This window comes from Balearica regulorum, chromosome 20 (assembly GCF_011004875.1).
Source record: "Balearica regulorum gibbericeps isolate bBalReg1 chromosome 20, bBalReg1.pri, whole genome shotgun sequence".
NCBI classification, from domain to species: Eukaryota; Metazoa; Chordata; class Aves; order Gruiformes; family Gruidae; genus Balearica; species Balearica regulorum.
The window spans coordinates 11,960,232-11,982,346 of record NC_046203.1 but is presented as its reverse complement, the minus strand read 5'-3'; the positions used below and the strand labels follow the sequence as shown (position 1 = coordinate 11,982,346).

General features: G+C 53.4%; 1 protein-coding gene across 12 annotated transcripts in view; it reads right to left on the bottom strand.

The window, feature by feature from the left end:
- The window catches only part of GRIN1 (glutamate ionotropic receptor NMDA type subunit 1), a 40,334-nt gene extending 18,470 nt beyond the window's left edge, over positions 1–21,864 (bottom strand). For 4 of the 12 annotated variants that reach the window (XM_075772080.1, XM_075772076.1, XM_075772073.1 and 1 more), the window contains exons 1-10: positions 21,401–21,862; positions 17,939–18,073; positions 10,272–10,448; positions 5,626–5,688; positions 4,755–4,855; positions 4,057–4,178; positions 3,338–3,512; positions 1,585–1,729; positions 1,402–1,485; positions 95–230 (exon numbers count right to left, since the gene is read on the bottom strand). In XM_075772080.1, the coding sequence (XP_075628195.1) occupies positions 95–230; positions 1,402–1,485; positions 1,585–1,729; positions 3,338–3,512; positions 4,057–4,178; positions 4,755–4,855; positions 5,626–5,688; positions 10,272–10,448; positions 17,939–18,073; positions 21,401–21,658 (1,396 nt within the window). In that variant the 5' untranslated portion in view covers positions 21,659–21,862. Of the gene's footprint in view, positions 1–94; positions 231–1,401; positions 1,486–1,584; positions 1,730–3,337; positions 3,513–4,056; positions 4,179–4,754; positions 4,856–5,625; positions 5,689–10,271; positions 10,449–17,938; positions 18,074–21,400 lie in introns of all 12 variants that reach the window. The other 8 variants (XM_075772071.1, XM_075772072.1, XM_075772069.1 and 5 more) reach the window with 5 other exon arrangements.
- Positions 21,865–22,115: the final 251 nt, after the last annotated feature.

Sequence of the window (22,115 nt, the reverse complement as noted above, 5' to 3'; positions counted from 1 at the left end):
GAGCACCCTCCCTGGGGACCCCTTCTTGGGATGGGAGTCTTCATCAGCTGGGTGGGCTGGGGGAGCTGCTGCGCTCACCACCAAACTCAGTTACCTGGGATGGTCTCATTGGGTCCAGTGCAAAAGACCTTTTTCACAGGATCTCCATTGATGGTGAATTCCTCCCTGCATGTCCCATCTGCTTGTGTGGGCTTCACATACACAAAGGGCTCTTGGTGGATCGTCACGATCTGCGAGGCAAAGCACAAACACTCTCTTGTCTCCATTTCCCTTCAGAGCTGTTCTCCTGGGTGGGGAGCTGGGCTGCCCTCTCCACGCAAGCATGGCCAAAATGCCATGGTGTCCTCCTCAGCTGCCATCTCAGCACATCGGACCGCTCAGCCCAGCAGTGGGATCTGGCTTTGGCATGGGGAACATCTTCTCTCCCTGCACCCAAGGTGAGGAACAGTCATATCAGCATCCTCCTGCGTGGCACTTTCACCTTGGCCTCAAAGCCTTTCATGCCTCTCTCCCTAAGCGGACGCAGATGAGAGCTGCCGCATAGCCAGGATTAATGGCCTGAATGCGCTCTAGACACGGTCGCACAGCCCCAGCTAATGCACATCTTTCAGTCCTGCCCTGGACCTTTTCAGTAAAGCAGCATCCCAACAGATCTGCACCACCTCTGCAGGAATAAGGGCTCACTGCTGGTGGGAATGTGTGATTTCTCTTGCCGGGACAGTAGGACAAATGAACAGTCAATACTGGTAAGACTAGCGTGCCCGGGATCCAGTCACTAAAGTGGCTGCTGGGGTACACTTAAGGGAACGGCATGAGAAGCAAGGCAAGAGTGGAGGGAGCTTCTCCCAGTGTCACCTCCAGCTTCTGGTCATCAGCTCTTCAGGGATTTCCCAAACTCGACATTGCAGCCACCAGCCCACCCACCCTCCACTACCTTGTTTAATCTCCTTTTGAACCTGTTTCCTTCTCACCACCACACTGTCTAGTAGCAACAGGCTCCAGAACCAAACTATGCCTTGGCCAGGGAAGCCCATCCTTGTGTTTCCTGCAAACCTGTGCTGGGTGCCCTCTGGCTCCCAAGCCATGAGGAATGGTGAACACCTTCTCCCTCCATCCCTTCTTTGTTATTCTCTCTCATGTCCACTTTCCAGCTGTCTCTTTCCTAACCAAAGGATGCCTGCCACCTATCTAGTTTGTCGCCAGCTGGAAGTTGTGCTCTAGCTCTGAACACCCTCCAGTACCTTCTCGAAGTCGTTCTGCTATATCATCTCCGAGATGGCAGGTGCCCTGGGTTTGCAAATGCTGCTGACAGCTGTAGAGGCAGCAGTGGAAGTGGGTGGTGGATCAAGCCACAGCCCTGCATACAGAGACCGGCCACCCCCTGCTGCCATTTGCTGTTACCTTCAATTTGGTAGACATCTGATAGCCTTGAGGTTTCTCGGTTTCTCCCCCTGGCCAGATAATCTTCCGGTCATTGGTCAAGACCTATGATCAATCCCAGAGGAAGAAGATAGACATGAGGCCATAGGTAGACACCCCAGCGCACACAGCCATCCTAGCCAGCCTGTCCAGGCCTGTACGTACATGGCTGCCATTGTAAATCCCAACCTGGACCAATTTCCGATTCTGCAGGTTCATGATGCTGTAGTTGGCAAACTTCCTGTCCCCGTCCTCATTGAATTCCACCCGGCCGGTGACACCCTCCGAGTACTTGGAGGACATCAACACCCTATGGAGAGAAACACAGTGGGGCCCTCCTAGAAAACCTGCTGTGGCCATTGGGACATCTAAGAAGGGGTCAGAAAACCAAATGCTCTCTCTCAGTTGCGTGCCATGTCTGATATGCCCATTACACTATAGAAGTCCAGTCAAGGCTACCTACAACCAGTTCATAGCCCTGTGGTCATCTGCTCCTGATGGATGAAGTTATTCTGGGGACTCATGTTGCCTGAATGTTGTACTACCATATCTGTCGTCATTCTCTCCTGTTTTCCACCAGATCGGTCCCATGCCCTAAAGGAATGAGCTGTCCCACAGCACCCAAGGATACCTTCCTCTGGGGGTCCCTTGAGAGCTGTGTCCATGCTACCACTCCTGGTGCTTCTCTCTGGCACCAGCCCATCAGCCTGGGTAATGTCCCAGGCACGTGCATACCGCACCAAGGGGAGAACCAGCCCACCAAACCCTGGAAAGACGACAGTGAAAATACAGAAGTATTGCCTGAGCGACCTGCAGTGCACCATAGAGAACAATTTCAAATAGCACATGCCAAAAACCATGACTGCAGCGGATGCTGGAAATCTTTCTAAAACAAGCTTCAGGCTTTGCAGGTCCCGTGCTCAACAGAACCCAGATCTACAGAAAGGGCATCCCACAGACACCACGACCATGTCTGAAGAGAGCAACCCCTGGCACAGGATCCCACTGCCAAAAGCAACACCCTGGTGCCAGGTGGCACACTGCAGAGAGCAGCCCTCCTGCACAGGGAGCGATGCTGCAAAGGGAATTGCTGCGTTCTTAAGATCCAGCCTGCAGGAGTGGCCCTCGGATGCTCCAGCATCTGCAGTGACGCAGCACAAAACCCCACGCAGCACAAAACCCCACGCAGCACAAAGACTTGTTCTGGGGAACGCATGCAGCATCTGCCAATCACACTGCCCACGGCAGCGAGACCCAACACATGCATGCTCCGATCTGCTGAGACCCCACCACCCAAAACCAGTGTTTGCTACAGCAAAGAGCAGCCTGCCCCATGCATGGAGATCTCTTGCCCCCAAGTCCTGCTTGCAGCACGCTGACCCATGCCACAGCCCTGAAACATTTGGCAAGAAACATGTTCACAGCACTGAGCTCCGATTTGACAGAAACATCCCCCCACGCTGACGTGGCAGAAAAACTCCCTTTCTCCCCTCTTCCACTCATAGAGTTAACATCCAGACCAGAGGAGATCACCCCTCCGTGGCCCCCAGATCTCTTCTTCCTAGAGTCGTTCCCTGCCCACACACTGATCCCAGCCGCCCAAGCATCGCCCAGGAGAGCATGGGTTGGCATGGACCAAATTGATGCCAGGCACCAGCATGATGTCTAAACTGCCCGGACAACCTGGGGGCCTGAGCTCATGTTCTGGCTAGTTTTCTAGGATAGATGTAGCCCTCACGTCCAAATCATGCAGGAGAGTCCAAGCAGTCCTGTGCCACATGCCCCAAAGCTTTAGTGACAGATTCTCTGAACAGAGCTACCATGTTGCCCTCCTGCACCTTTTCCACATGCTCCCACCTTGTCCAGCTCTCCCCCAGCAGGTCCTCTGCTCCCTCCAGCAGGACCCTTTCGCAAATACCTCTTGAAAAGGGGTCCTGTCTTCCAGATGTTGGTGTTGCCCACGCAGCCCCGTGGCGGGTCTGTGATGTTCTCCTTCTCAAACAAGTCGTGCACAGCCTGGGCCACCACCGCGACAGCGTCGCTGATATGGGCTGACTCGTTCTTCCCATTGATAAGCTGCAAACCGATCACTCCTGCCACGAGCAGAGGGGAGGAGGCAGGTCAGCAGGGCACACTGGTTGCTCTGGCCTTACTCCCACGTGCAGGGCTCCAGGGCCAGCGAGCACATGGTTGTGGGGCTGAAGACCCCTCAGATGCAGCTGGGGCATTGTCTGAGCTTCAGGCAGGGGCAGACAGGGCAAGCGTCTGCAGCGGCGCTGGGCTGACCCTGTCCTGCTTGCTGGATGGTGGCTGGGGACAGCTACACAGACTGCTGACACCCCATGCTCCCCCCCCATCCCCTTGCCCCAAACTTTCCCCCAGGTGACAGTCATCTTGCAAAGCCCTGGTGAGTTGGATTTGGGGCACAGCAGTGTGGCCAAGGCTGCTGTCTCCCCATGTGAGCAAAGGGGGCGGAGAGCAACACGTGGGACCCTCCACTCGCTTGGGATGACCACAGCATCATGTTCCCCCCCGCCCAAGGGGTCCCCGGGAGGGCAGGTGCCACTCGTCCCAGCTCCGAGCAGGCTCCTCCAAGCCTGGCCAACAGCAGGACAGCCACCTCCGGTGGGTGCCTACCATCAGGGGCATAACGCAGGGCATTGCCCGATATCTCCCGTTCCCCCACCAGCCACACGTAGCCGGAGCCCGTCATATTGAGCATGGCTGCTGATCTGTACACCGTGGCTGCATCATCCTCACTGCAACGAGAAGAAGGGAACGGCAACGTGGCTCCAGGTGCTGGATGGCCCCTTTTCTCCTCTGTCGGATCCCAAGGGGGTGGCAGCACCAGGGAAAACACATCCCCAGGCAGTTCTGCTCTGATAAGTGGTTCTCCTGGGCAATGGCTAATTCCTTGACTCAGTGGGAACCTTTCTCTCAGCTTCATCTAATCCCACAGCACCGCTGAGCATCTGCTAATCTGGCCCATGCCTTATTGCTCATCGCCTATAGGCATGGGGGCAATAAGACTCCCCTCCTTCACAGGTGAATCAGGATACATCATCAGTAGCTACTGCTGCTTCTGTAGCTGCTGAAACTTTGCAGGACAGCCAGACATCTCAACCATGCTCATGATTGCAAGCTCCCTGGCCAGCAGTATGCACACCACAGCATCCACCACCTGCCTGGGACGTGGGGCTTTATGTGGGTTTCTTCCCATGCTCTTTGAAAGAATGACACCCCCCAAATCTGCACTGACTCCAGCACTGGGAAGTGTTGCAAAGGGAAGAGTGAGAAAACCAGAACAGGGAGGGGAAGGGATGGCTCTGCCTTACCTGGCAGAAAGGATGATGACACGAGCCTCCAGCTCCTTAGCCTCCAGCAGCAGCGATGTCACGTTTTTGGTTCCAGGGTCAAATTGAAGCACTTTCTCAGCCTGTGATTAGTGTGAGCAAAGCTGGTTAGTGTGGGAGCCCCAGGACTGCTTGTGAGAGCCATGCTATCTAGAAAAGGGTCAAGAGAATTCATTAAACTGCACAAAAGTCTGCTAAATAAAGTTGGTTACAGCTACTTTTTTCTTTTTTCATTTCTTTTCTTTCTTTTCTTTCTTTCCTTCCTTCCTTCCTTTCTCTTTTAAGGTTTTGGCTTTTTGATTTTTGTCTTTTTTTTTTTTTTTTTTTTTTTTTTGCACTGTGCATGCAAACTGAAGTCAATCAAGACCCAAAAAGAGGCGTGCATTGTACAGGAAAGAGAAAAAGGCTTTGAAATGCAATTGAAAACTCAAACGAGTGTTGTTTTTCAAAAACATGGGAAATGAAAAAAACATATTGCACAGGGTTAACCTTTGGGAGTAAAAGTGAGCAACTTACACCAAGGAACTGTTTCCTTTGGGGAGGAAAGGGGGTTGGTTCAACTTTTCAAAAAAAAAAAAAAACTTGCAAGTTAATTACTGGTTCACATGCATGTTTCAAAAAGAAATCCTTCCAGGGTCAGCTGGCTAGGTTTCCATTCTCAAGTCCAAACCAAACTATCTCAACATAAAAACGTGCTACCAAGAAACATAGTCATGGATCTTTTTTTTTTCTTTCTTTTCTTTTCTTTTTTTTTCTCTTTCTCTTTTTTTCTTTTTTATTTTTCTGGTGGCTGTGGCTATTTTTCATTTGCTAGTTAGGTTGGTGGGCGGCGTGCATTTCCATGCATATATACCTTGGGTCCTCGCTTGTTGTCATAGGAAAGTTGGTCGAGGTTTTCATAGTTCCTTTTTTTACTCTGATGAATAATGTGCACAGAGAAAATATGTAGACACAGAAGAATATTATAAACAGTTGAAAATGACGTGTAGTAAAGCAATCCAACATCCACCTCCTCCTCCACTGTTTGCTAAAGGGTCTCTATAACGCTGGAGCTCGCAAAAACCACTATCAGGAGAGAGTGCCTCAGCTCTCACGGGAGCGTCACGGTGCAAAGCCATATCGGTTAGAGCAAGCCTGAGTGTCACAGCTGTTGCGATGCAGTTGCATTTCCCTTGTGGGACTGGGGAATTCTTCAGCAAGAAATTTTTATCTTAAACTCAGAAACAATCTATGCATCTCTAAGGGCCTAAGAGGTGGGATTTCCATGGAATTACTGTGGAAGTAAAGGACAAAATGTTGTGTACGGAAAGTGCTGGATAAATGCAAACTGTTACAGTTAAGAGTATTAGCATTATTACCATCACTATTATCATTACAATCCTGTTCACCCTAAGAGAGTTCACAGCAAGTGAGGTGTCTCAGCTGAACTTCTCACCTCCTGCAAGAAGGGAGCAGCTTTTTGGAGCTCTGTTGCTGTCCAAAAGAGAAAGAAAAAGCTCTCTACGTCCCTTGTTGGCTCAAAGCGTGGCAATATGAAGCAATGGTGATCATGGGATGACATTGCAGCTTTTACCTGGTGCTTGGGGAGGGCTGAGGGTACCTCGTGGCTCTGTGGCACATGGGCGGCCCTGGGAGGTACATCTGCCAGAGACCATGATGCCCATAACCTGGCCCTACGCATGGCTAGTGGGGTTCACTGCTTGGTGGTCTCCATGCTGCTGGCCGGAGCATCACACCTGGACTAGGGGCAGGTGGCTCAGGGTGCACTGACCCTGCAGATAACAGACTGGAGCAGAGATCCTGCTCCTTGTTTCCTGCCTGAGTCACTTCTGCTGCTCGGCCCCAGCGGAGCCAGGAGCAGGAAACCTGCTTCTGGAGGTTTCCTCTCCTCCAGGCAGTGTGCTGAGGGCTAACAGCCTCTGCTTTCACAAGTCTTGACCCTGCAGCAGCATGCACAGAGCCCTGTGGACCTTCTTGGGAGCAGCCTCTGTGGTCAGACCAAGAACATCAACCTGACAGTACCTGCAGTATAGTGGTTGGCAGATTTTGGTGGGACATAGTCTGACCTCTTCTTCTTGACCCTGTCCCACCCCAGCTGGGCATCCCTGATCTGTGCGTATGGAGTACGGGACACAGCTCTATTCTGATCTCCATTTTGCAGCATCTTTATGCAATGGCAACTGATCCCTGCCAGGAACCCGACCCTTTGCACCCCATAATGCAAGGGTTCGTGTTCCCAGGTTGTTCCTTAGGCAGCCAGGTTTTATCTCTGCATCTTGCTTTCCAAACTAAATAGCTTGCCTCTTCCTGAGCACTCAGACTGGTCTTTGGCAGGACATTTTGCCAGGTCTCCTTTCCATGCAGCTGTGTGATCTTTCCTTTCTTCTCCTTGAACACAGCCTGACAGGGTTTTCATTGCTCAAAGAAAGTTGGGTCCTTGAAAGAAAAAGTATCTGAGGAAGCAAAATCTGCTTGGAGCCCAGGTCTGCCTTCGCTTCTGATGATGTCCACAGCAAGGATTTCTGTAACGGCTTCTTAGAGTCTGCTCAGATTGCAGTGAGACCTGGAGTGACAACTGCCTCCAAGGAGAGCAGAGCTGCAGCAGGACAGCATGAATATTCTCCAGTGATGAGACATTGGCCACTTTTCCTCAGGCACCATCAATTTAGCCACAAACTTGGTCATCCATCTTGCAGCCTCCAGCCACAGATTCCCTTGTGTGCCTCAGATGTGCTGGCACCTTGACCCAAGCTGGTCAGCAAAGTGAAGCAGAGTCTTGGGTGCAGCAAAGCTGGACCTGACGGCATATGATCCCCTCTGCCTCTCCCTGTCCCCCCATCCTATTGCCAGAACTAAACCAGTAATGTCTCCTCTCTTTCCCATGTTTCTGTGTCATCCTGCAGCCATTCCCTGCTCCTCAGCCTGTGTTTCACACAGGGACCCACAAATTCAAAATTCACTTTCCACCATGTTCTCCAGAATTCACTCAAAAAGTTAGCACTTTCATGAACACCACTGTCCCAGGGAAAAGGACCCAGCACACCAGGGACCTGTCACCTCTGACTTGGGCACACTGATTTTCACAGCATCTGGCACTCCCTGCTGAACCCGAGCAGTGTTGGTGCAATGGTGGCCTGCCCAGATGAATCAGTAGCGTTGTACTGGGATGAAGCAGTAGCTCCAGGCTGACAGTTACTGCAGGCAGACCTAAGTCAAGGCTAGCATGTGGAGTGCACCAGGGCTGGTCAGCCTGGCCCAAGTGCTGCGCTCCAAATGCCTGCTTGAAGTGCAAATCCATGCAATGGTGCCTGAGTGACACCCAGGGCCAGCACAGGCTCCAGGGGACAAGCCATGCTTAGATCCAAGAGCTCAGGTGGGCAGGTGAGCCTCCGACCCATAGCAGATCCTCCAGGTCCTCAGGGGCTGTGATCTAAGCCTTGAAGAGGTTGAGAGCAGATCTCCTGCCTGCTCTCTCCCCAAGTCCCAGGTTGCCCTTCAGGAGGTTGGGGAGGGGTTCAGGGTACTACTTAACAGCATGAAGAGAGTCAGCACACCAGTGATTAGGAGAGCAATTAGACAGCAGAAGAGATTGAAGAAGAGGGGAGAGTCCCAACAGGGGTATCTACCACCTTCAAGACCAGTCAGACGGGTCAGTTTGACCAGAGCAAGTTCCACAAAGGAAAAAAGAACCACGATGGGGTGGCACACCCCGAAGGGAAGACAAGGTGACCTGCCATCACAGAGCACGTGCCCCAGGCTGGAGGATTTCCAGGGCATTTGCAGTAGTCCAGTGGCTGCCAGGAGACACCAAGGCATGTTGTAGATGCAGTGCAAATGTGGGGTACACCTCAGGACGGACCGTCCCTCCTCCATCTTTCAAGCCCCAGATCTCAAAGGCTTTCCTGCAGGATGGGCAGGCTGAAGAAGAAATACACTCTGTGCCTGGGGGCATTGCATGGAGCAAGTAGGGAGTGGAGGCATGGGAGGGACCAGCAAAAGGGGATGCATGGGAGCTGCAGAAAACAGAAAATGGAAATCAAAAGGAGCAAGGAAAGGGACAACAGACTGACAGTGGGAACAACCTTTCCACAGCTCTCACTGGGTGAGGCACACTGTGCTGGTAAGAGGCTTTGGAGAGAAATACTGGCCTGCTGTCACCCAGCAAGAAGCTGCCTTTGGAGGCAGGAGGATCCCACCATCGTTGGTGGCACATCAGTATCTCAGGATGCAGCAAGGATGAAACTTCTTGGAAACCACCACCAAAAACAAAAGCCTGTTAATCAGTGTGGCTTGTGCCAGCCCATACCCCTGCACCAGTTGTTCCTCCAGTGGCTTGACAAGAGGTGACGAAGAGCAGTGGCAGGCTGCTCTTGCTGGTCTCTCAGCTTAGCTGCCAACTCCAAGCACAAGAATCGTCTACAGCCACATCTCCTCAACAGCCAATGTCCGAACGTCCAGCAGCTGCTGGTGGGGCTGGAGAAGAGCAGGTTGTAGTCCCTGCCTGTGACCCAGGAGAGAGCAGCAAGGAACGGGTGCCTGCCCTGATGCTGCTGGAGGCTTGGAGATGGGCTTGGACTCTGCCCACCTGAAGGGGACCTCACACTGCCCTGGGCAAGAGGACGTGATGGGACTTCACCACATAGGGTAGGAGGTGGTTTCTTCCCTTCCAGACAGGCGCCTGCCTTTGAGCCACTGCAGTTGAACGGCTCCCTGTGTTCTCCTTTCCTGCTTGGCTTGAATGCTTGCTTGATCCTGTTACTCAGTGGCAGCAGGTCTATGGTAGTCCTCCTGAACTTCTAGCAGGCTCGGGGACCTCCCCTGCCTCCCTCCCTGCTCCCCCGCGAGGCTCTGAGTGCAGGTGCAGTGCACCTCCTCGATAAAGCTGCTCCTGCCAGCCACAACTGCCCTCTTGTAAGAGCATGGGGTGTCAGGAAAGCAGCGTTTGGCATGTGCTTCAATGGAGATGGGAACGGGGGCATCAGTCTGCAGCCGCAGAGCTGTCAGCTTTATAGAGAGGGTGCATTATACCTCCGCGCATCAATGCGCCGGCTGCCCTTGCCCGTCCTAGGCCACTAAGGTGAGCTCCGGTTAGCCAATTCAGAAGCTGCTTTTCGGGGTTGGTTTGGCACTGCTGGGTCTGCCTGGCCCCTGGGTAGCTCTAACGGGGCAAGTGCTTCCCTAAGCTGAGCGACTGGTCCTCTCCTTAGGTGGGAATCTTGGGCGAGGCATTTGCAGAGCTCCAGGTTATCCTTCCCTTCATTTTGTAGTCGATTTACATGTAGGAGATTTTGACCATGGCAAAGCAAGTGAAATGAATAAAGTACAAAGTTCTGTCAGGTACTAGTCAGACACTGTTGATGCTTTAAGCATGTTAGCCATGTTACAATGGAAAGAAAAGGTGTTTTACATACAGAAATCTACATACATACAACAGCCCGAGACTTCTAGTTTTGTTGTTGCTGCTTAAACAAAGCTACAAGACAATGTTCAGGAACTGACCTTGGATTCTCTCTCCTCCAAGAGGGTCTCCAGCTTCTTTTGTGCAGCACGACCTTCGTGGTCGTCGCTGACTATCAGAATGACGTGATTCCAGTTGAAGACTCTCATCATCTCAAACCAGACGTTGGCCTGGTGAGAGTATGGTGGGACCGTGCGCAAAAAGGACAGGTGGATGCTCTGCAAGGAAGAACAAGAACTCAACATAGACTGGTTGGGTTGTCGGCCAGGGTGCGTCTCTGGGACCAGGCAGGTTTGCAGGGACAGGGCTGGGATCACAAGGCCAAAGAGGCAGAGCAGAAATGTTTGGTAGACCCCTGGGTTGCATGTCTTGATCTGTCCTCTGGGACCTGCATCCCTTTCTTCTGGCTGAGAAGAAAGGCTGGCTGGCTATGATTTTGTACCTCTCTGTTGTTAATTCAGCGCAGGGGAAGAGAGGGTTTTTTGCTTTGTGGTCTGTAAATGCACAGGGAAGAAAAGCCTATCCAGCAACAAACTGTCAGCAACGTTCAGTGCAAATATAGCCTTTCCTCTTGACTTTTTGAAAATATTACTGAGCAATAGGCATCAAAAAGAAAATTAATTCCCTTCAGAGAGTGACAACGAGCAGTTGCAGGTACATGCAGGTATACATTAGTTATTTGTCATGAGAGAAGTTCAGAAAAGCAGTTTTATAGTATGCTGTTTGGCTGTTTCTAGGTCAGCCTGTTCTGCAGCAGCACACAGGAGGAGGCAGCTCTGGACTCATGCCCCAGCTAACCTATCTGATTTGGTTAAAGACATCATTATGGTTGGATGATTGAGCAACAGCAATTCCAACTTAATTAAGTACAGCACTCTTAGGGGAGCAATTGGACCAAAAGCTGTAGCTGACAGAGAGGTTTCAAAAAATGCAGCTTTTCCAAAAGGCCCTAGAGTCAAATATCAGAAAATGAAAGTGCTTATGCTCAGCATGGACGCTACTTGACAAACCAGCTATGTGCTGGAGGGAGGCAGAAGTCTGAACAGAAGAAGCACCATGATTTTTTTTTCTTTAAGGCTTAGATGGCCCTCTGGACCTAAAAGGACTTATCCAGACCTGCTCATCCAGAGACTGGACCCAGCATGGGTCAGAAATGTCCTGAACGGCCAAAGGTATTAACACTGAAATACAAAAGGTGTCATGTCCTCCATGGACCCATGCAGGAGGAACAGGCAGACCAGGTAATGCCTTTTCCTCACACTCGACGTGGTGATAAAGTCAAACTGAACCATGCAATGCATAGAAAACAGTGCAAAACCCCTGTGATGGCCAGGTCTCTGCACTGGGACAGCAGGTCTGTTCGGCTGCCCTGGTCCAAAACAGAAATGACAGAGGCAGCAGCAAAAATATCAAAGCACCGGAAGCATTTCCTAATTACTGAAGAGACTGAGAACTGTAGATGTTTAATTGAAGGAGGAAATGAACCAGGAGAGCTGTAACAAGCGTCTCAGAGTGGCAGTTTCATATGACTGATACAAACGCTCCCAATTACACGAAGAGCGGGAGAAGTGCAGCTCACCCCACAAGCCCAGTACTAATCAATGGGATCGGGAAGAAGCTCCACAGGGACAAACAATGGAAGGACAACTGTGGTCTCCACACCAACACGATGCTCAAACTCTCTTTGGAGTCAGCAGAGATGCCCAGGTATTTCTAGGTCCAGCTCCACAGCTCAGGCCAGGGGCACACAAGATGGGTCTGAGCATTTTTAATTTTTAATCCCTGAGGATTTTGAATTGGTTTAAGGAAACCAGGGGAAATTAAAATGGAAATGGGAAAAAAAAAAAATCAGAAGAGAAGAAATTTTAAAAGAACAGAAAAAAAATCAGAAAAATACAGTCTAAAAAAATCAAAATTCTAACTTAAAATAATTTCAATCCTTTTTTTGAAGTGAAAGTATCTTTGAAATTTCAATATATTGCATCAAATTATTTTCTAGTTTCCCAACTAGCTTGCAAAAATGCTGTTTAAACTGATCATGGCTTTGTTAAGTGTTGTAAATACATGTCACTAGATTCAGATGAACAAATTTTACTGCACAGTTGTTGGAGAGCAACTTGGTTTAACAGTTCAGGCAAATTTGCTTTCTGAGGTGGTGTCAAAACTTGCTGTGATGGTGTCTCAGCTCTCAGATTACAGAACTGTAGTTTTAAAAAAGGATAATGAAGAATAACTAATTGCAAATGCTGAGTCTAGATTTCAGGATGAGCACTCACATTCTGTGCTCAGCTTTTGAAGCACCTGGGACTCCTGAACTTCTCTGCGGGGCCCAAAGATTGTTAGTAAAATGGAAATAGAATCCCCCCAAAGGTTAACAAGTCCAACTTGCGATGTGCAGAGGCAGCTGGGAATCAAGTTTTGTGTGATTTGATAACCCCTGTCACAGCACACGCAGTGACCTCCCACAGGTCTCTGGCAAATCCCTCTGAAATCCTGCACAGAGCTGTCCTGGCTGGGCAGCACATGGACACATGGGGCTGTACTGCAAACCATGTGGATGCAATGATTTATGCATCACAGTTAGCCCATTGTTAGGCAAATAAGTGTTATAAAGACCTGATTTTTTAACACAGCCTCTGTGAGACAACCGGCACTGTATGATCACTCATCTCAGCTGCACCGCTCATCAGCACTGTCCCTGATGTAGTGCTACAAGTGCTCTCACTCTGAGCTGTCATGGGTCATAACCAGCTCCGCTCAGATCAGGCACACAGAAAAAAAATTCTCCTAATTACAAATCAACAGTTTGCCTTGGAAGATGTTTTGCAGGATTCACATTGTTTGCTCTCCTCCAAGTGTGCCTGCCGCCTGCCAGGAGGGCTGGGATGTGAGTGTGGGAATCACTGACGATGACCCCAGGCCAAGGAGCAGCTTTCTGCAATATCTTCCTAATACTCAGCCCCGTGCTTCCTCACTTAATTCTATCTCTGCAAAAAGTATGTAAATACAGGTTGGGATGGAATCCAGCCTTCCAGGTGGAACCAGCTCAGCAGAAACCCCTGGGTCTGGAGCCCAAATGCGCTGGGAGTGAGTGTGGTTATGAGGCTGGGAGCGTGTGCTGGGTCAGGACTTAGGAACTGCAAATTATTAGTGGTATTGACTTGGTTGATATGACTTCAGATGAAGAGGAGATGCATTTGAGATCATGTGAGTGTGTATGCACGCGGGAAAGCAAGGACTCTGTGTATGTAGAAACGTGACTATGTACATGCAGAAAGCACGTGTGCACATGTACCCATGGCAGGGAACGTGCTTGGGTGCTTGAATAGCTGCGCACAAAAAGTCTGCACGTGGCCATGCCATGCCTGGGGGAGGGTGCATGTGGGTGTCTATTGATGGAGTTTGTGTACATAGGGGATGCACACATGTATAGGGAATGTGCAGGCATGGCTGTGGGACCACCAGGCAGTGATGCGTGTCCACATAAAGACCATGTACAGGTCCATGAGTGAAAGGATTGCTATCTTCTTTAGCTCTGTCTGCCTAAGGGTTCATCACAGCTCACAGTCCATGGCTGGTAGAGCAATTTTCCTACGGGCTTTAGGAAACAGTGTGCTTTTGTTTTGTTACCTATGGAAATCCTGTGGTCAGTTCCCCTTCTAGCAATGCACTCCAAAACTGAGCTGTCTGCGCAGTTTCAAGGAGATTGACAGACATCCCGAAAGAAAAAGTTCCTGACGATTTAGCAAAAATCATCAGCTGGGTATGAAAAAGAAGCCTTGGCCAGTGTCTCCATGGGCTGCTCTGTCCCCTGCTCTGTCGAGCCTGCCTGCCAGCCAGCACACGTGTTGCTGAGCCCCCCCAGAAAGCAGCCTGCCCACTGCCCCGTGTGACAGCTGCAGATGTGGGAGCTGAGAGAACTCTGCAATAGCTTAGATGTGTAATGGGAGGGATTTTAGTGGGGGCAGACATATGGGGAGCTCAGGTAATGCATCATCTGCTGTTCCCTGCAGTGCATGGAGGAAAGGACTTGTTAACCTCTGGGGGATGGTCCAGCACCACAGCAGCAGCCTCGTGGAGTGGTGGGGCTGCTCTGTCCTCCTGCCAGCTTGAATCCTGAGAGCTTGTGAAGAGCTCTCCTCTGCTGGGATGAGTGGGCTCCATCACTGCCTTCAGCACAGGCTTCAGCATGCAGAGCCCCTCATCTGCTCCGACGCACTGCAGGCTGCCCCTGCTGACGGCTGTGCTGCTCGGCTGTGGCTGTGAAACCCGTTCCCAGGGTAAACATCTCTACGTTAGGTTAAGCAGCTTCTCCAGTCTCTTCTTGCAGGTGCCAGTGAAGGAGTCCTGACCCTGACCTCGGTTGAGGGGAATCATTTTTCTCCCCACTTTCAGTGCAGCTTCCCACACTGACTAACACCGTTTCTGCTGAGCATCACTTGCCAGTGAGACCAGTAATAGAGCAAAATACCCCCTCTCAGTGAGCAATAACCCCTGGGAGGGCATGGAGTGGTTGTCCTGAGACAAGGAACCAGAGGAAAAGCCATCCCCAGGTCCAGGCTGGAGAGAGAGAGAGGAAGAGAGACAGACCTCATTTCAGCTACCAGAACCAAGTGTTGGACATTGAAATGGCTCTCCAAGCGCAGACTGGATAAACTCCGTTTTCCATCTTTCTCAGCAGCAGAGCAGGTCTCAGTTAAGATGCACCCCTGACGCTCCACCACTCTGCCTCTCTGGGGGGATGGCTGGGGGTGCTCCGCACCTCGGGCACCCGGCATGTCCCTTCATCCCCATCACGTAGGTGTGGTCCCACATGGTGGTGATGAATGGCACCAGATCATTTCCCCCCAAGCTTTGCTCTCACGCTGTCGGTGTCATTTCACGTTTCTATTGTCAAGATGTCAATGTCATCTCATCTTTTTGGCTGAGATGCAAAGGAGATATAAATACCCCCAATGGCACACGAGGAACAGAAGCACTAAAGCAATAGTCCAGTCTGTCCGCTCAGGGGGCTTAGCATGAGAAGGTCAGAGTGTGATTTTTGCAGTGCTCAGCCCATGAGGAGTCCAAGACAGGCTTTCCATACTGATGGACACCACGGCGATGGGTACTGCTCTGCTGCCTTTACCGTGAGACCCTCATCTCTCCTCCTGCAGTTCCCTGCTCACCTCACTCCGGGGTGACTGGCATTTCAGGGACCCCGTCACTGGGCAGGCAGGACTCTGCTGAAGGAGGTGAGGATCTCAGTGAAGAAACAGCTAATGATTTCATAAGATGTAGGCACAAGGAGGCCAAACAAAGGCACCAGAGTGCTCAGCTTGATAGCTGCAATACCATTTCTAGAACAAATAGTTCTTTGAATACTGGGAGCAATAAAGCTTGCTTCCCTTGTCTATCTTTGTTGAAAGACTGGCTACAGCTTGTGAACCGCTGTGCTTGACTGGAGATGCTCCAAGAGCATCAAAAGGTACTGGGCAAACCTGTCTGTGCTGAGGCCCACGTCTTTTCTATCCCTGGCAGCTTAGCCTTGAGAGGACCATAATTAACTGTGAGACTTCAGTCCCCTGTGAAATTTAGCTAAAATTGGCTGATGCCTTCAAAACCAATCAGGGGCATACACACAAAGTGATCTTACAAGCTTGTTTCCATAGAAACTAAGCTGAAAGATATAATTTCCTGAATTAAAAAAAAAAAAGCAAGCTGATCACTGGAAACCAAAAAGGGAACCAGCTGAACGTCCCCGTGTTGCACCAACCAGCCTGTCCTCCAAGGGTGTGCAGAGCCTTGCACCGTCCCGTCCCATGCCTTCCATACCCTTTGCTCCGCTGTCTTCCACCCCACTCCCAGCTTTGCTGTCCCCTCCAGCTCCTGCCAGTCAACTATTCAACGTCCTTGCTCCTCTATCCACCCAGTCCCTGCCTTTGCCCCATCTCCTGCCTGCAACTCCCCTCTCTGCATAGACCTTAAAGTCCTCCAGACCCTGGAAGCCTTGGTGGGAAGAGCCTGAGCACGAGGCCAGCCAGGCAGGAGTGCTCGGAGGGGTGAGACATGCAGTGTGGCCTCCGCCAGCCGAGTGCACCCCACAGCCCTGCCCCTGCCCAGCACCCCCAAATATTCGGTGGGGAGCATCTCCCTGCCACTGCAGTGGGTTGCCACTGCCGCAGTGGGTCACTCCTCCAGCTCTGAAGTGAGCCAGGTGGTTTTTATGAGCCACTTTTGCAGAAAACATGTTTAAATAGGAAAAAAAATGGCTGGAGCAGAGCCTGCCGGGGAAGCTCCCACCCCCTCAGGGTGAGCACACAAATTCAGCACAAGGTCGTGCTGTGGAAAAGGCGGCCACTTTGCTTCAGTGAGCATGGCTCTGCTGAGACAACACTGGACTGACAGCATGCAGGGTCTCCTCTCCCCGCCATCATGTGCACTGTGACAAGGTCCCTCTCGGTGACACTGCTGATCAGATCTGTCTCCTCCCCATGGTAGCACATACCAAATTTCCCCTGCACATTTCCTACCTGCTGCCTACCCTGTCCCTCACTCTGCCAGCTCTGTTACCATCCCTTTTCTTCTAACGGTGACTGGCAGGACCCTGCCGGGGCGTGCGGGCCCCCAGCAGCCAGCATTGCTCTCACTGTCATGGTCTTGTCTTGCCAGTTCTCCTACCATGGATTTACTTCGTGGGAGATGCCAAGACCTGCTGCTGCTCCAGCTGAGCGGTCCTGCGGGCTGCATCTCTGGGAGCCTCTGCTCCTCCCTCCTGAAATTTGACTTTATTTAGAATGTAGGCGGAGTGACTATTTTTGCACTGAACATTTGCATTTGTGAATATTCACATTTTCCAAGCAAAGGCCAATTCATCCTTCAAAACAGGCCTGATCTCACCCACTAAGCTCGTGCACCTGGACAAAAACCTCCACCAAGGCTGCAGTAGCTTGTGGTCCGCCTGGATCTGCTCAGCTCCTCCTTTTGCTTTTACTAATCCCAAAGTGTCTTTGCAAGATGAGTTGTGAGCTGAGCAGCCAGTGAAGGAGCCGGCCACGGCAGCATCTCATCGCCCAGGCCAGGGCATTGCCCCCAGGCCCCGCACACAGCAGGACCTTACCCAGCCCAAAAGTCTCCACAGGGACAGCAGATAGTGGTTTGAGACACTGGAATTTGAACATCTTTCTTGAGTGCTGAATGTCATTTAAAGCCTTGGGATAACTTGTTAATCAATTCTGTTATCTCGCCTACCAATATCACATAAACCCAGAGAACCGAATGCAACCGTACAACCTTCAAGCCCCAGAGAGCTCCTGCCCGATGTACAGGCTGCACTAGGATACTCCTGCCTCTCCGCAGGCCCCCCCCGCACCCAGCGAGCACCCAGGGCCCAGCACCCAGGTTATCTATATATGCCACTAGTGAGCAAGGCAGGAGCTAGTTTGTGCATTTGCCTTGGCTGAAAAGCAGCGAGCCCAGCAGCCTGGCAGAGAAACGCTGCAGAAATCATCCAGCACTATGTAGGTCAACACTGGCAGCTGTGAAAAAATAATGTACTGGGAAATGTGGGGGAGAGAGAGGGGGAGCTGCAGGTTTAACTGGAGAGGATGGATGGACAGACAGATACATAGATAGGCAGGGTAGTGTAGACATCATTAACCCTCCTGACGGGCACTCTTGGTTTACACCACATGTATGAGGTACTAGACTAGAAACATGCATCAGTTACCTTATCGGAATATATAGACATGCGTGTTGTCAGACCAATGACAGGGATCCTGTAGAAGCCAGCTGTGTATGATACGGGTGTTGGTGTTAGGTGATCGTTGGGAGCAGGAGGGTGACTAACTAATATTGCATAGACCTGTAGGACAGGATACACGACACAAACATTATTTCACAGGAGCACATCGTCCATGGAATGTGATTTTTTCTTTTTCCTTTTCTTTTCTGCAATGTTAAAACAGCCCCACATTAACACAATAACAGCATTCAAATACTCAGGAGCAGCGAAGCAAGGACTGCACCGGGGAGGAGGGGTGCCTGGGCTGCAGCCTACGCGGAGGTGATGGGTCTGCTCAGGGTTATATCTTAATGGAAATGCTGTGCCTAGCCACTCCGCTCACTAAACTAATAACTTTCATGGATTACAGATTAAAGGGAAACATCTCCCTTACAGTCACACTGTGTAATGCGATTTCTTTAACCACACATTTAATACTCGGTTGTAATTCCCCTCCGAGGACTATTACGAACAAAGTGGTCAGCTGGGACTCCGAGCAGGAGAAGGAGCGCAGAGCCACGGAGCAAATCAGCCATCTGGCCCTGAGCATGCAGAGAAATGAGAAAGCCGGGGGGATGGTGGGGGGCAGGAGCCAGGATCTGCCCTCAGCGCACTGATGCAATAGGGTACAGGGGATCTGGGTTATACCGAAATGGGGAAGGAGGATCGCAGCAAGATCCTGCTGTTATTACAGGGCTGGGATTTTGGTCTCCAGCAGGATCTTATTTTGTGTCAAACGGGGAGGAAGGAGCTGGGTAATTCCTTGGGGATCCTTTGTTACACTAATGCCCTGTTGCAGCACAAGGAATGTCCCCAGCTGGTGACAGATCTCCAACTAGGGTGAATCAGTGCAAAGACTTTGATGTCTGGGAGGAAATAACACTTCTTCCTCCTCCAAGCATCTGCCTGAGCGCCGGGACATGCTCTGTGCCCAGGCTGGAGGGTCGGGAGAGGAGGATGAAGCATGCCTGGGGAAGGGGACGTGGAGACTGGGCAGGGTGGGAAGAAGGGAAGATCCTGCCTGGTATTGGGTGGGAGCAAGCTGAGGGTGCAGAGCTAGCTGGGGCAGGGTTTGGAGATTGTACTGTGGGACAAGGGAGGAATTACCAGGGAAGGGTGTGGGGAGGTCCCCTGGGAGGCAGGAGGAGGGGAGTGCCCTGCACAGAGGTGCCCAGTGCCGTGCTGACATGAGGGGTGGGCATGGGTCTCGGGGCAGGACCAGGCACTGGGGGGAGAGGCTGGGGGCTGTGTGGGGGTGAGGGTTGCGCTGCACCACACAGCAACTGACCAACAGGAGCCATTTTGCATGCGTGGGCTCCCAGCCCCTCCTCTGCCTCGCAGCCCCCTGCTCGGGCACAGCGCCAGCGAGCGAGAACCGAGGGTGGCTGTGCCCCATGCTGGGAGAACCTCTGCATCTTGGAACAGCGTGGCCACCCCCAGCACCCTGACGCCCAGCACCCGCAGCACCCTCTGCACCCTGGCTTAGCTGTCCCCTGTGTCCCACTGCTCATGCAGGGACATGCCAGAGCCTGCAACCCTGCACCAGTCTGGGGCTCCGTGGGGTTTGCCATCGGGACAAGGCTCGGGACACCTCTAAGGTGCCATGGACACAGTCATCCATCAGCCAGGGTTGCTTAAATGGAGCCTCGGCTCAGTGAGGGACCCGACCAAGCCTTCCCCCTGCTCCTGGGTGGGCAGCGGGTATCTTTTACAGCCTGCATTGTGCTTCCTGCCCAGCTCTGCCAGCATCCCCAGGGATGTCTCCAGCCATCCTTCATCTCCACACTGGGAAGCTGAGCTGCAAACGTGTCAGCTCTGCTCCGCTGTGCACCTCTGGCCTCTCCAGCTCCCTCCCCCTCTCCCTGGCTTTGTGTGTGCCTGGGTGTGCATATGTGTGCATGTTGGTGTGTGTGAGTCTCTGTGGTGCGGGCGTTCATACAATTTGTGTGCATGTTTGCACCTACGCATGCGTCCATGTACACCTTTTGCATGTACATGGGTGTGTTTGAGGTGGCTTGTACCTGCCAGGCATGCCCACCCGATGGCCCAGAGTGCGGGGAACGGTGCTGGTTAGCTGGGCTCAGCACCCAGAGCACATGCAGGGAAGGCAGAGGGGCAGGGCCAGAGGGCACCCAGGCTGCACCCACCTCCGCTGCAGATTCGGACTGCTCCCTTGTGTGTGCTGAGAGTGACCCATGCAGACGGGGGGGAGGAGCGCGCTGTGCTTGTGTGTGCAGGCATGTGTGTGCGTGCCCACGGCTCCGGTGTCTGTGAGGGTGTGTGCGTGCTGTGTCTATGTGTCTGCAGTCTCTGTTGGTGTGTGCCTGTGTCTCCCGTGTGTGCGTGTGGCAGTGGGTGCGCTTGTGTGCCTGCTTCATGCAATGTGTGGTGCTGGGGGGGTCCGTGGTGCTGTGTGCGATGAGGGGTGTGCAGCTGTGGTGCACAGTCATTCAAATGTATGACCTGGGGGTGTGTGCAGGGGGGTGTATGCATACATGAAGCATTGTGTGCGTGCACGCGCGCGCTTTTAGTGCATACAGTGTGTGTGGAGGGTGTGTGTACTTGGTGCAATGTGTGCTCGTGTGCACAGGGATGCATGTACGCATGTGGCATAGTGTGTGTGCACCAATGTGTTTGCACAGTGGTACAAGTGTAGACATGCAATGTTCTCTGTGTGCGCCTGTGTTTGCACAGTAATGCATGCGTGCACGCGGCGTGTGTGTGTGTGCATGCAGCGCAGCCCATTGCCATTCCCACAGTGACATGTGTGCGCACAGTGTGTGTGCATGGCACTCCCCATGCCCTCGTCCACCCATAGTGTGTAGATGCCCGTGTTTGCACACATCATGTGCACATGTAGCTCTGTGTGTGTCTGTGTGTGCCCATGGCGATGCATGCCTGTGCCTGGTGCACGTGTGCATGCATGTTGCTGTCTGCACGCGTGGTGTTGGGTGGGCATGCCTGCACACCCGCTCTGCGTGTGTGAGCCGTGTGCGCCCCGGGGTGCGTGTGTGAGCCCGTGTGCGCCCCGGGGTGCGTGTGTGAGCCCGTGGTGCCCCGGGGTGCGTGTGTGAGCCCGTGTGTGCCCCGGGGTGCGTGTGTGAGCCCGTGTGTGCCCTGGGGTGCGTGCGGGTGCCCGTGCGGTGGAGCATGCATGCAGCCCGGCCGCGCTTACATAAAGGCTGCAATGCGGGCAGCGGCGCCCCGGGGCCCCGGGGCAGGACCCCGCTCTCCGCGGCTCTGCCCGCCCCGAGCTCCGGGGGGCGGCCGGGGGGCGCCGCGGGGCCGGGGTCGCTGCGGCGGCGGGGGCGGCAGCGGCTCGGAGCCCTCCGGGGACGGGGCGGGGGGTGCCCGGCGGCGGCGGCGGCGGCGGCGGCGGCGGCGGGGGGAGTCGCCGGCCCGGGGTACCTGGCTGGAGATGAGGTCCTCGCAGACGGAGAGGGCCATCTGGATGGCGTTGGGCTTGTGCGTGACCGAGGTGGCGTTGAGCTGGAGCTTCCAGGTGCCGTGGCGCTTGTTGGCCTGGTTCACCGCCTCGCGGAAGATCTGCTCGTGCTTCTTGGTGCTCAGCACCGCGCCGATGTTGACGATCTTGGGGTCGCAGCCGGCGCGGGCGAAGGAGGAGGAGAAGAGCAGGGCGAGCAGCAGCAGCCGCATGGTGCTCATCCACGGGCGGCCCGGAGCCCGCCGGGCCCCCCCCGCCCGCGCCCCCCCGCGCAGGGGCCGCCCGTCCCGCTCAGCGCGGCCCCATGCGGGGCCCGGCCCGGCCCGGCGCGGCTCGGCGCGGGGCGCTCTCCCTGGTGCTGAACCGCCCGCGCCGCTCCGCGCCGCTCCGCCCGCCGCCGGCTCCTCCCGCTCCGCCGGCCCCGCGCTGCCGCAGCGCCCTCCCCCCGGCCCGCCCCCGGCCCCCGGCGGGACCCCCGCCGGCCCCGGGCGCTGCGGCAGAGCCCCGCCCGACACGCCGGGAGCTGCTGCGGGGTCGGTTGTACGGGCGCGGGCCGCCTCCGGGCTCCTGCTGCCTGCCGTGGGGACACCCGGGGAGGGAGGTGCGGGGCTGGGGTCTCGGTCCCGCACCGCTAGGAAGTGTCCGGTGGTGCCGGGGGTGAAGAGCTCGTCGGGGGCT